The sequence below is a fragment of the Magallana gigas genome, chromosome 6, assembly GCF_963853765.1.
Source record: "Magallana gigas chromosome 6, xbMagGiga1.1, whole genome shotgun sequence".
Lineage (NCBI taxonomy): Eukaryota > Metazoa > Mollusca > Bivalvia > Ostreida > Ostreidae > Magallana > Magallana gigas.
Window position 1 is genome coordinate 51,455,866 of NC_088858.1, and position 13,477 is coordinate 51,469,342.

The following is a 13,477-nucleotide window of genomic DNA, read 5'->3' on the forward strand; positions in this document are numbered from 1 at the left end:
GAGCATTTCCAGGTGTGATCTTATTCAAAACTAGTTTACAGACTTTAAGACACGACACACTTCATTACGGATGTACAGGTTTTTTTTCATCACAACGAGAATCTCGGTCATAAACGTCACGAAATACAAATATTATGATTAACCGGGATGGAAGGATTTATACGTAAGCTAAACCCTTTAAATCATTATCGGTGAAAATCTACACCTTCAATAAATATCAACGGTTTTATACGTCAAAATGTAGAATACATGAGTAGCAGTTGGGGCTATATGGTCCATGAATATAGGCCTGGGTAGCTCAGTGCTAGAGGAACTGACTAAAGTTGCATGGGCCCTGGGTTCGATTCCTGGTCCATTCATATGTTTTCAATGTGTTATATGCCCATTCCTTCTTTCCTACTACATTTGGTGCTGTGACCAACCCCTGGAAATAACAGGTGAACACCTGCCAGGGGAAAGAGCATGGGTGATCTTCCAGGGCGAAGAGTTTTTAGGGAGGGAGGAATGTAGTATTTGGGGCTATATCGCTCGTGGATATCGACTGATTAGCTCAGTAAAGTTTCTGACTAGAGTTGCTGGGGTCCCGGGTTCGATTCCCGGTCCATCCATATGTTTTCAATGTTTTATATGTTAATTCCTCCTTTCCTTTTACTTGTGCATATATATTTTTCTGTATTTACAATTCATGTAACACCTAAAATTGCTGTCGATTTCATTTACGTACTTTGTACAAGATTCTTTTCAAGATATGTTAACATGTTTATGGTTTTTTGTTCTCTTTATACAGAAAACGAACGTAGAAATAAGCATGTCATGTATGATATAAAGTAGTTTTGTTTTTAAATCCCCGTAGGTTTCGTTTGTAAACCGTGGATTTCTTTGATCTCGATTTAACAGACTTCAACTGTTACTTCTTCGAAGTTGGCGCATTGAACAGCATTGTTATTCATGTACATGTATTTCATTTTGAGATATTGGTTTTTGATACAACTCTGTCGATCCCAAAGTGATAATGAGGTCTCATTTATCAATTTCCAAGAACATACGTTATATTCCCGTATATGGTAAATTCAGCAAGTAGTGCAAGTGTTGGTTCTTCGCGCACTTGTGCACCAGTCAACTATACAAGAATGATTTTTCTTTTCCATTGTGGGAGAAACATTGTGGAAATTTCCCAAACATCATATTTCTACTTCTAACCAGTCGAGGACCGAGTCAAAGCCTTTCAGTTTCCATGGAGCCTTTATTAGGGTAATGTAAATATATTTTGTTTGTGCTTGTCAAAAAATATCCGAACCACCTTCTCTTGGTGCGTTTATTTATCGGAACACTACAATTTAATGTAAGTTATATGTAATTGTATTTCATTTGAAGGTAACCATATTTCTTTATAGGGGATATAATGTATAAATGAATTAACAAATTTGCGGTAACATCCGTGCCAACGAGAGATATAAATAAAAGTTGTAGAACTTGCTTATCAATCGTTGTAAAATAAATAAAGTTCCGTTTGGTTTTTTTTTAACAAATTTGTTCACAGATCGCAAGTTTACAAGCATCGCTACTGCATTAATAATAAGTAAGCACAATGTGAAATCTGATGGAAAAATAAACATTAATGATAGGGGAAGAAAAAATGATCTGTATTCTTGCTCTTTCTTTGTTTTTTCTCAAAACATGTCAATGGTACGTAAGGTATAGAACGGAAACTTACAGGAATGTATACAAGGTCCAATACAGAGGAGTACAGGTAATAAACATGTAAGTAAAGCAAGTTAATATATCTATGACAAATGTAGACAACTTTTTCAATGATAAAAAGTATACTTGCACAATCTTCCTGGTCAGGTCCTGTTAATTACCTGTTAATTACCTGTTAATTAAGTTTTGTATAGCTAGGTGGTCTACTATTAACGTCTCGTCACCGATTTACCACGTGCGGATATTGGTCTCGTGTGTAAAACACCTATAGTAAAAAAAGAAAGGGATTGTTGAATTTATGATGAATAGACTCTATAGCAAATTTACAGGTAAAAGTTTTCCACGACCTTTACGTGATATTTTCGGTCCGTTTCCTCCTCTGTGTTTTCTTTATTCTAAGCTTGGTCCTGAATGTAATACACATACATGTGAATATATATGTACATAGATAGGTATATCGTTTTATCAGGCAAGACAGAGTTGATAATGAATACTAATGAACGCGCCTGTAAAATAAAGGGCGAGAAAGATGTTATCAAACGTAAACGATGAATATCGATAGGGATTACTTACCTGTGAATAACATGATACATAGCTTATATTCGCCATCAATGTACACCTGAGCTTCGTTGCTGAAGTAATGTTCATAAGCGGTATGGAGAGAGAGAGAGAGAGAGAGAGAGAGAGAGAGAGAGAGAGAGAGAGAGAGAGAGATTAATTGTTATATAATTTTATTTATGTTTACCTTTACAGGACAGAGAACGATTTATGGCATGCACTAATCGACTCTGATTACCTCAAGGAAAAGAATCTAATTGATAGTGATGAATGGAAGGAAAAGATTTTGAAATAACCGAAGCGTGTACATAAATTGCTGAACTGCACACGGTTCACAGTTTGTCGTGAATGACGAATTGGAGTATTTTCTGTTCCTATAAAAGCTGCTAATAAGATAACAGTTTTATGCCATTAACCTGCCGTCGCTGCTCAAAATGGCATCAGTAGCAAAGATAGCAGCCATTTTCATCCTTTTTGGTGTTACATTTCTGTTCGGGATACTGCCCTTGGTAGTTCTTAAACTATTTGAGAAGAAACTCGCCTCGAAATGTAATCTGAAGAAGTGGATCGGACTTCTCAACTGCTTTTCTGGCGGCGTTTTTTTTGGAACGTCCTTCTTGCATTTGTTGCCAGAAACAGTTGAACTGATTGAGGAGTCTTTTTCTTTCGATTACCCGATTGCTGAAGCGTTGGCGGGTGTTGGATTCTTTCTGATATTGTTTATTGAAAACATGATCGGAGCGTGTGGATACGGACATTCCCATAACGGACATTCCCATCACGGACACTCCCATCACATGCATGATTCTGGACACGAGAACCCAGCTCAAACGTGTATTGAGGACAAAGGACATGAGGAGACCAGTTCATTCACTTCAAAATCCTGCGTGAATGTAGTGTTAGAACAAAATGGCATTAATGGGATAGCTCCATCTCATAAAGATCCAGATAAGACTGAAGGCGATGGACAGTCGAGAACCGTCGAATCCAAATCGGCGGAGAAAATCAAACTGGAACAAAATGGCGAGTGTTCGACAAACCTTGGATACGGAGCCATTTCGCACAATGATGCTAAAAGAGAGGAACTCAACATTACTCATAACGAGGCGGAGCAGCCCCAAGTGGTCATCGAGAGCCACAACCCAGAATCCCTTGCGTTTAGGTCAGTGGTTTTGTTGTTCGCCCTGTCTTTTCATATGATTTTTGAAGGTCTATCGGTTGGATTACAGAAGACAGACCCCGATACGTGGAGAATCATGGGGGTTCTTGCTCTACACAAATGTATAGTGGCGTTCAGTGTCGGTTTGCAGTTGGCTGAGGGATTCAAGAGGCTTCGAAACATAATCTCCTCCCTTGTACTACTGTCGATTGTCGCCCCTATTGGTGTCATGATTGGTTATATCGTCACGGAAACAGGCGAAGATAGCCGAAGTGAAAACATTGCCGCCGGAGTTCTGCAAGGACTTTCTATTGGCTCTTTCATCTACGTGACGTTTTTTGAAATACTGAACAAAGAGCTCGAGAAAGGTCGGAACGTTTGGAAAGTGTTGTCGACAATGCTCGGGTTCGGTGTTGTTGTCGGGCTGTTGTTTATCAGGGACGGTCACCACGGAGAAACGTGAATGTAAACTGATGTGAACAAGTCTGACAGTCGTCAGAGTAACTTTGTGCAATATGGACTTGTTTTATATGCAGAGCACGTTCTATCCAGACTTTTGTGTTATTCAAACGAATAGGTTGTACATACTGTATATATAAATGTATGTAAAATATGAAACGTTGTATTAATGTGATATTATTGTCCAGTTTTATTGTTTGATCGTATTTCAAGACTTACAAATTGTATATGTTTGCTGTTGCTATCAAACTTAAAATAAAAAAAAAAACTAAAACATCGGCGTTACATGTATAAAACTATGTTTGTTTGCCTTAGCAACCACCTTTCAAAGTCATGAGCTTCTGACCTGCTACTTTTTCACAATGATAAAAAGATCAGAAACCGTAAATCCTAGATTGGAAGATGCCAATTTAAGTGGATCTTTAGTTGACACACTTTGATTTCATATATGATTATTTAGCTTTTTCCGGTCATCCCAAATAATGCTAGCAATGAGCATCCACTTCCCTACAAATGACGCGAACACGGAAACCAACTTTTTAACGTTATAATTGATATCTCGATACATTAATCATTTGTTTACATCACATAGTTTGCATATGGAAAGTTAAATAGTTTGGCTCTCTGCCTCTCTTGTTTTTTTAACAATCATTTGAGTTTCAAACTCTATAAACGTAATTGTTTAACTAAAAATTTAAATTCAAATTTTAAAAAAATATATGTATACAGAAGAGTAAATAACAATAATCAGGTGACCATAGAACTATGAACCATTTTACATTGGATATACCATCGATATACCTGCAGTTTCTGACGCAATGTTTACTATTATACATTGCCTGTTTTTATTCCCAACTGATAAAAATAAATACCAAAATGTATGTGATTTTCTTTAGATTATGGTCAGATATTTAAATCTCTCTCTCTCTCTCTCTCTCTCTCTCTCTCTCTCTCTCTCTCTCTCTCTCTGATATCCTCAAGTGATCTATCATTACAAGAAGACACATTGCTTACCTGTTATACATCTTGCACGCTTAAATTATCTGTAGGAAATTACAATAATCACTAACAAGACAATACATGCATGAGAGTGCCCACATGAGCCTTGCGTTGTTCACAAACTGCGTTTTATTCAAATAATTTGGCTTTTATTTTTAGTTCTTTGTTTTTGTTTTAAAGTGCATAATATATATAGATGTTTGCCTTTAGATTGTAAAAAAAAATGAAAGACGAAATATTAAAGTCTCAAAAATTTGCGTATCGTTTGGTATTATTTTGCTTGCTGAACGATTATTATGTTCCTTAAAAGTTCAAATCCAATCTAAGATAAACCCATTTTGCGCACCTCAAGACATGTAATTTTGTGGTAAAACTGCCCATGTCAATAAACTTATTTATATGCGTATCAAGTTAACGTTTAAATGCTTTCTTAACTCATTTTATAAAAAGAGACAAAGTTTAGGAATGGCTTTTAAATAAACCGGGTTCAATTTTCGTCGTCAAATTCTGCTTTTTCAGCATAAACACATATTATAAACACATATCCGGGTGAAATCCACACAATGTCAGGTAATTGAGATCATGATTTTGAGTCACGTTTTGACGTTAGAATTATGTCGGTCATGAAAACTTGGGAGATTTGACGATATCATAAATGCGTAGGATATGCAAAAAAGAAAAGAATTTCGATTTTACGACTGCAACTAAGCTAGATATATTTACATGCTTGTAAAGTATAAAACAGCAAGGGGGGGGGGGGGTGGTGAATTTATGGAGAGTTAAAGCAGGAGGTTTATCTGCAGTTATTTTACACCATATTCCCTCAAATAAAAACATACTTTTAAAATTCCACAGAATAAATAAAGCCTTTTATTGTTAAAGCGCTCGTTGTTAAGACGTATACTCCATCAATACTGAGATAAATGCATGATCAAGTAAGTTAAATAAACAGTCAATTACTAATATTTGATACTTTGTAGGTATTCAGATAAAACATATCCATGGTAACAATGAGATCGTTTCGCATATATAAATAAAATGATAAATTCCTGCACTTAGAAGTAAATGCGGTATGCACCAGGAAAAAAAATTACAGTACTAAACAAGAGCAGAAATACAATATTTTTCGGGACCATATTTTTTCTTTTGGTGTGGGCATGATGGCGTGAGCTGCAAATGCCAACCAGAACTAGGAATTTTAGCTTTTCTTATATTTGCATAACAATGCTGCTAAAGGATGATTTATGTTAATAAGTTGGTCAAGACGTATCTTTTCTTTTCTAGGACATCAAACCACAATTCTACAACATTATGCGTAGAATAACACTTTAAAGCAATTTTTCTTTTTACAGCACCACCGCTAATGTTAACCGAACGGTTTTAATTTTTGTCCGGGAAAAAAGATACCACAGTCATGCGCGGATCTAGAGGGTGGGGGTTATGGGAGTCAAGACCCCTGCCAAAATTCAAATTTCTTTAAATTACATTATAGAATTACCAAAATATGCTTTTGCCCCCCCCCCCCCTCTCCCGGCTAACTTAAATAACCGTTTGACCCCATCCCCCGAAAAAAAAAATCTGGATCCGCCCATGACAGTTTCTACAATTGTAGCCTAATTAATTTCTAACGCCATATCACAGAGATTCAGGATAGGTATGAATATATATGATTTAAACGTTTACAAAATAGTAAAACAAATAAAAACTTAGGACTTTTCAATTTCTTTTTAAATGTTGATCTATGGCGACATTCCAACACCAACGTTCATATTTGGCAGTTACAGTATAAAACTACATGTATCTTCTGTAAATCGCTGCTTCATTAGTAGTGATCAAATATTTATAATATTTCTTACAGACAAGACTATGCATATGATATATTATGAAGACATTACACTGATCGATGTGCACCCCCGGGGTGGCGGGGTCTGTCGTGGCGGTCTGGTGACTCACCTCTTTTAACACAGCGGTGAGTGTCCGCCGTCAACTGCAGGTAGCCCTCAGAGAAATACTACAGGTGTGTCACGTAGTCAGCTTGTTCTCGTGTGAAAGATGATAGAAATATATCAAATTCAGACTTCGAAGATGAATTGAAGGATAATAATATATTGCGCGGATTAACAAATCCGTGTAAAATTCATTAATGATAAAAAATTAATGAATCATATAATCAAATTTTGTAGGAACATCTCAGATAAACCAAAATTTCATGGTTAATATATCTTAAACGTTTAGCTACAGTCCAAGGTCACATTGCAACGCTAACGATATTTTCACCATTAAAATAAGCGGTGTTTTATCATTAGAGGTTGATATGATATATGTACATGTACATCGGATTTATCGAGAGTAAAATTAATGAGTGTGTACCACTTAATTCCCTTAATTTACCTTGCTTAACTTCATTAAAGGGCTCTATGTTCAGTGTAAAAATGAATTCTTGGTTTATACATGTATTTACATTTCACCTCTCTGGCTCCAATCTTTCGTGCTAACTTCGTCACTTCCGGTTATCGATCTTTTCCTAAAGAATATACTTACTGTTTAATTTAACTAGACACATATTTATTTAGCACTAAATGATGTTTCAATAATGTTAGTTGGTGCTAATTGTTGATAAATTTTTTTAATCAGTCTTACTCTACGAACTATATTTGTCTATATATACTATCGTATATAGTTACGATATTCATCCGCAAATATTTTATGTACGAATAAAAATTGTACAAATGAAAATTGTGTAAATCGACACGATACAAAAAAAACCCATATCTAATATGATTTTATAATGATTGTATAATTGTATAAATTGACATGACACAAAATATATCAATTATATCTATAATGATTTTAAAATGATTGTATAATTTTATAAGGTGACATGATACCAAATAAACCTATCTATAATGATTTTATGATATGTGATATTAATTAAATTATGTAATAATATAATAAGTTCATCGCTAAACGAGTGATTCATAGATGGTTAATTATTTATCATTTGGCTTTGTATGGTAGCCCTGTGTGGTAAAAGAAGTTCAGTGCGGGAACTTGTGTGGGAACTTCCCGTACCGACCACTGATTGGTCGATAGCTTGTACGGCAATTTTTATTATCTCTTTTTAGTGACTGAAAATAGGAGGTTATTCAAGGTAGGGTTTACTTAAGACAGGTTTCATCTAGATGTACGGAGACAACATTTGAAAAGTGTATCCTGTCTACATAGAAAATGTGTTGTTATTATATTGTGCCATACAGTATAACAGATATGATGCTGAAATGATATGCATTAATAAATGGGTATGACTGATCATTCATTTTGACTAGTATTGGACAAATAGACAGCGAAATGTAGAATGTGGCCGACATACATTTAAAATAATTAAACAATTACTACTCCTGACAAAGTAAATTATTTAGTTGAAGAAATTATCATCATTATACATGCTAAGAATTCAGAGATACTAGCCAAGAGACGATATCAGTTGTAAACTGCATGAAGAATTTAATGGTATTTCAAAAAACAACTTCGTAAAAATCATTGAAATTATATATCTCAAATGAGCGACCTCTACTAATTTCTAGACCAAACACCTGTAGATCTGATAGACAATAACACATTTACGGTAGCTTTGTAAATGTCTATTGCATACATTTCAACCACAGACATCAAAATCAAAATGATACACAATCTTAATAATTGTTCACTAACCAAAGTAGAAGGGTAGATAATTGTTACATGAAAGTTTTGTAATTCAAAGAATTCAAAACTATCTATAACATGTTATAGATAGTTTTGAATTCTTTGAATTACAAAACTTTCATGTAACATTATATAAATAGTGCCTGTTTGGGAGGATAACAGTTGAAATTGACACCCCGAGGAAACCATTGTCAACCGACGCGAAGCGGGGGTTGACAATTGTTTTTGAGAGGGGTGTCAATTTCAACTGTTATCCTCCCAAACAGGCACTATTTATTTTATTATACTGAATGTCTTAATTTTAGAGATTTTTTTACTGATTTTATATAAAAATGACGTGAATTCCACGGCGAACCGTACGCGCATAATTTACGCGCATGTAACAATTCGTTGTGTTACCCGTTGCTAAGTGTGTTGCTAACGCTAAGGGTAATAGAACGGATTATCAACTGCGTCTAAACCAATCAGATTTCAGTATTTAATACGAAAGTATAATAAAATTATTTGTTATATTCAGTAGTGTATTCTCACTATATAACTCTATATAGACGAATAGTCAATAACTGTGATATTAGCTCGTCCGAAAAATATTGACCGGTCAATATTTTTTTGATATTGACCGACTAAACTCTGTCCCGAGTTTTTGCTTCCACCACTTTTTGCATGATATTTCAATAATAGTAAATACCTTTGTGCTCAAACTACGTTCATCCACTAATATAAAAAATGCCCAGATTATCTGTTTTGAAACGCCCCCTCTACTGCTTCAGGTTTCAATACACATCCCGAAATTGAAAGTCTACGGAGATTTTGCATTGCAACAACCATTAATAAGCCCGGATGATAACGTTAAAAAATCGCGCGATGTATTCCGAGTGTATTCCGAATGGAGAAAAGATGTAAACATTCCCCATTATAAATCTCCGTAAGGAATCTGTTTTCGTTCCTGTGAATTTTTCTGAGTGGAATGGGATAATTGTTCAATGAAGATATCTTGGATATATTCCCTTTTAACGATTTCAACTGTATTTCTTTCACAGGTATGTGTAATTTTATTAAAAATCATCAAAAAGCGATGGAAGCAATAACTTGGGACAGACTATAGGAATAATATCTAGAGAACATTCCCTCTATTTCAAATAATCGGCTCTGATTTGTTGATTCGTAAACGATGACGTAAATAATTCTTCGCGACTCCAAAACAAGGTGACGTCATAATAGACAGCCAGTCAATGCAAGTAAACAACGGACGCGCAATGCGACGGTTTGCTATCATAACGGATATAAGGATTTGCGAATTACTGTGAAGTAAAATCAGGTAGAACATCTGTATGTTAATTCTTACGGGCGGTGGAATATCACAAGTGACCGTTTGATGCTGAGGATAGTTTGGAAATGAACTTTGCACAAAATTGAAATCGTGAATTCTTTGTTGAGCTGAGAAAATTACGGCGATCTGTTTTCAATTACTTTCTTTAATTTTAGTTTGTTTCTTCATATAACAAAACAAATGTTGACTGTGTTTTCGGGCAACATTGATTATATTAGCCCCCTTGGGACGAAAATATTGCCCTCCGCTTCGCGTCGGGCAATATTTCGTCCCTCGGGGGCTAATATAATCAATGTTGCCCTCAACCCCAGTCAATATTTGTATAATACGTAATGGTGATAGGAGCGGCCCTTAAGTAGTAATAAAGGTCACAATAAGATTACAGGAAAAACAAAAGAAAAGCTGCGCGTCAATGTGACAACAAACAACGTTTTCTTTTGTGTGAACAATAAACCTTATCCATTTGTCAACCCTGAATTGATGAACACTACCTATCCAGAGAAAAGAGGTACTCTACATGCAATATTTTTGCCAAAAATTAATTAAGTTCAACAGCTGGTTGTTTTAAAATAAACTATTAGAAATCAAAATCCTAGCAATATGCACACCTCTGATAAAGGTACAATTAATTTTACATAACTTCCTATCTTGAAAACTGTAGGAGAATTATCCGTAAAATAGGGGTACCCTATATGCAAATGAATAAGTTCAACAGCAGGTATTTTTGGAAATAATTGTCATAAATCAAAATCCTACTAATATGCACATCTCTGATAAAGTGCAATTGATCTGGAAAAAAACATTTTTCTTCTACCTTGAAAACTGCAGGAGGAGTTATCCGTACAATATGGATACCCTTTTGGCAGCCGTCCGCCCGCCATTTTCATCATTTTAATAACCGGATTTTTCCTTTGGCAACCCCGGTTAAAAACGGAAATACAAACGACAATCGATAATGATGTGGGAACTAAATTTATCAAGGAAATCATATAAGAAAAGACGTGGTCTTATAATGGTGTACTAACTAAAGTTGAAGGGTAGATACACGTAACAGCGATAGGAGCGACCCTTCAGTAGAAAACAAACACTATAGGTACTTTGAGCAAGATCAAAAAGGATACCCCGCTAAGAAATTATCCTAACGCAAATATTTCTGTATAAGTAAGTAATGGATGCACTTTTTTCTTACAGTGACCTTGAATTTGCACAAATATAAAAGCTCAAGGTCAGGACACATTTATAGACCACAAGCAATCTTTGTGTCAAATGTTTAGCTTTGAATCATTTTTCCGTTATAGGATATGGCCTAAATAGGAACCATGCATTATTTCAAACAATGACCTTGAACTTGCATACTTGACCCTGGATTTATGACACATTTTCATGTAATAAGCAATATTTTTGTGAAGTAGAAACCTCCGATTGTTCTGCATAAGAAAGATATAAAGCAGACACGAGTTATGAACTTTTTCTTCCGATGACCTTGCACTTTCACAAATGACCTTAGGACAAAATCATGAAATACCCTCAGGTCACAAGCAATCTTAGTGTGAAGTAAGAATTTGCAATGTTTCTCAATTAGAGAAATAAGTTGAAATGAAAAAGGTTTTGACAGTCTTAAGGAATCTATATGTTTAACAAAATATTTTCAATAAAAAGTGAGAACATGTTCCATAATTGTTTTCACACATGTCACAACTACCTATACTTCAAACAACTGTAAATCTACATTGACTTATACTGACTTTTGTGCAGTCGAATACCAACTTACCCTATCTGTGAATGTAAACTTTACTCTTACTGTATATCTGGGTTATGTCAGTTTATCGCCGTATGTACCTTTATGTGTTTACATGTATATTTGACTTGTGTCAGTATACACCTCAATCTAAAGATTGTAAGTTTGTAATAAGTACGAAGTCTTTGCTTTGTGTCTGTATTAGCAGTTTGAATATTACAAAATGTATGAAACCATTGCCAACAGATATAGCTGTTGACACAATTAAACGATAATATTGGAATCTTGAAAGGGGGAGGTATCATGATTCTTGGGTTTTTTGTACCTGTTTTTCTAATCTTAATTTGTAAGTTGATATTCAATATAACCTGTACGCTGTACCTGGTCTTTAGCATTAAGATTTAAAAATAGTCCTTTTCTCTCAAAGAACGGATAAGTTTGATTTGAGAGCCTTTTCAATTTTCGTCCTTGTATCATAGACATACTCAGTTACATATAGAATTTTCTCAATTTCACGGATATCCCCCAACAATGAATATACATCATCGACGAAAACGAATTATAAAAGTTTTAGTTTTGCTACTGAAACAAACAACCGAAGCATCCGTGAAATGACATCCCCAAGAATAAGCAAACAAACAAAAACCAACCAACCATCCACGAAAATTGGCCACATGAAATTAAATGATACGACAGTAGTAAGTTTGATCAACATGTATACATAATTTCTTAGATCAATACAATGAGGTTGGGAGGATCATAATTTAGGTATTTCAGTAGAATATTAAGAAATATAGAAGACAGTGGAAGATAAAATATAAAATCTTACTTCATTTTTTTCCCCGTTCTAGTTGACATGGCAGCAATAAAGGGACTTGGACACAATCAAAAATTCTATTTTTATTTTTTATGTATAAAATGGTTTACTGATGCATTTAAATGATTGACCAAAATATTGAATGTTAAAATCCAGTTACAAGTGAAATACAGCGATTGTAATGTAAACAAAGCTCGAGTCTTATACACACCCCACAGCCTTATTAGCATAATCGGAGCCTTTCTGATTTTTATATTAACGAAAAGCTAAAAAACCCCGAGAACGCCAAAATACGTCGTTCACGGGATTTTAACGAGACCAGTTTGAGACTCTTGGTGCGCGTTTGATTGAACTGACTCTAGTAACTCTAGGGTTATGTTGGTGCATGCGCAAGAGCTAGACTCTATGAATGTGAATAAAACGATGAGTGTTGCTCTAGTGTTAAAAATGGCGAAGAAATTTTCTCCTCTCAGCTGACCCAAGGCTAACTGTCTTAGATGTTTATAAATTTACGTAATTTTAGAGTACTTACCATTACAAGTTTAATCTCTTTTGTTTTGTTACAAGTTTAATCTCTTTTGTTTAAAACATTCATCTGTTTTAAAATTTCCCTGTCATTCAGAACTAATAAGATTCCCTCCTCCTACCCCGATCTGAAAATTATTTTGAATTGAAATAAACATCTCAATGATGAAATTTTTTATGAGTAACTAAGAATTAATTATAGAGAAAACTTAGAAAAATCATTGTTGCGTTTTACCTGTACAGTTTAACATTTCTACCAATCCAGCTCCAGCTAAATACATGCTATAATTTTTTCACCCTTTAACTCTAACTCTACTTGAGTTCTTGAAAAATATCAGTTATATAAAAGTTTATTAATTGCTACTCTTTGAGTGATAAAAAATAATAATACACCCCAAAATTCAAATTTGCATATGTCAAACTCGCAATTGCTTATCGTTTTCCGCCATCTTGAAACCCTTGTGCTCTCACTGCGTTTTCTTCTGAAAT

The 13,477-nt window shown here is 34.7% G+C and overlaps 1 protein-coding gene and 1 long non-coding RNA gene across 4 annotated transcripts in view; one reads left to right on the top strand and one right to left on the bottom strand.

Annotated features, from left to right (window-relative positions):
• The window catches only part of LOC136276297 (uncharacterized), a 34,596-nt gene extending 32,421 nt beyond the window's left edge, over window positions 1-2,175 (bottom strand). Inside the window, exons 1-2 of the long non-coding RNA XR_010714783.1 lie at window positions 2,049-2,175; window positions 1,863-1,966 (exon numbers count right to left, since the gene is read on the bottom strand). This is a non-coding gene — a long non-coding RNA (uncharacterized lncRNA). The remainder of the gene's footprint in view (window positions 1-1,862; window positions 1,967-2,048) is intronic.
• LOC105326284 (zinc transporter ZIP1) lies at window positions 887-4,107 on the top strand. 3 transcript variants are annotated; one of them, XM_034467259.2, is made up of 2 exons: window positions 887-1,761; window positions 2,455-4,107. In XM_034467259.2, exon 2 carries the CDS (start codon window positions 2,694-2,696, stop codon window positions 3,879-3,881), a length of 1,188 nt encoding a protein of 395 aa, XP_034323150.2. In that variant the 5' UTR covers window positions 887-1,761; window positions 2,455-2,693; the 3' UTR covers window positions 3,882-4,107. The 3 variants fall into 3 exon arrangements, with proteins under 3 accessions (XP_034323150.2, XP_034323151.2, XP_011424526.3); XM_034467260.2 differs by having other exon boundaries at window positions 887-1,251; XM_011426224.4 differs by lacking the exon at window positions 887-1,761 and adding an exon at window positions 2,238-2,354.
• The last annotated feature ends 9,370 nt before the right edge of the window (window positions 4,108-13,477 follow it).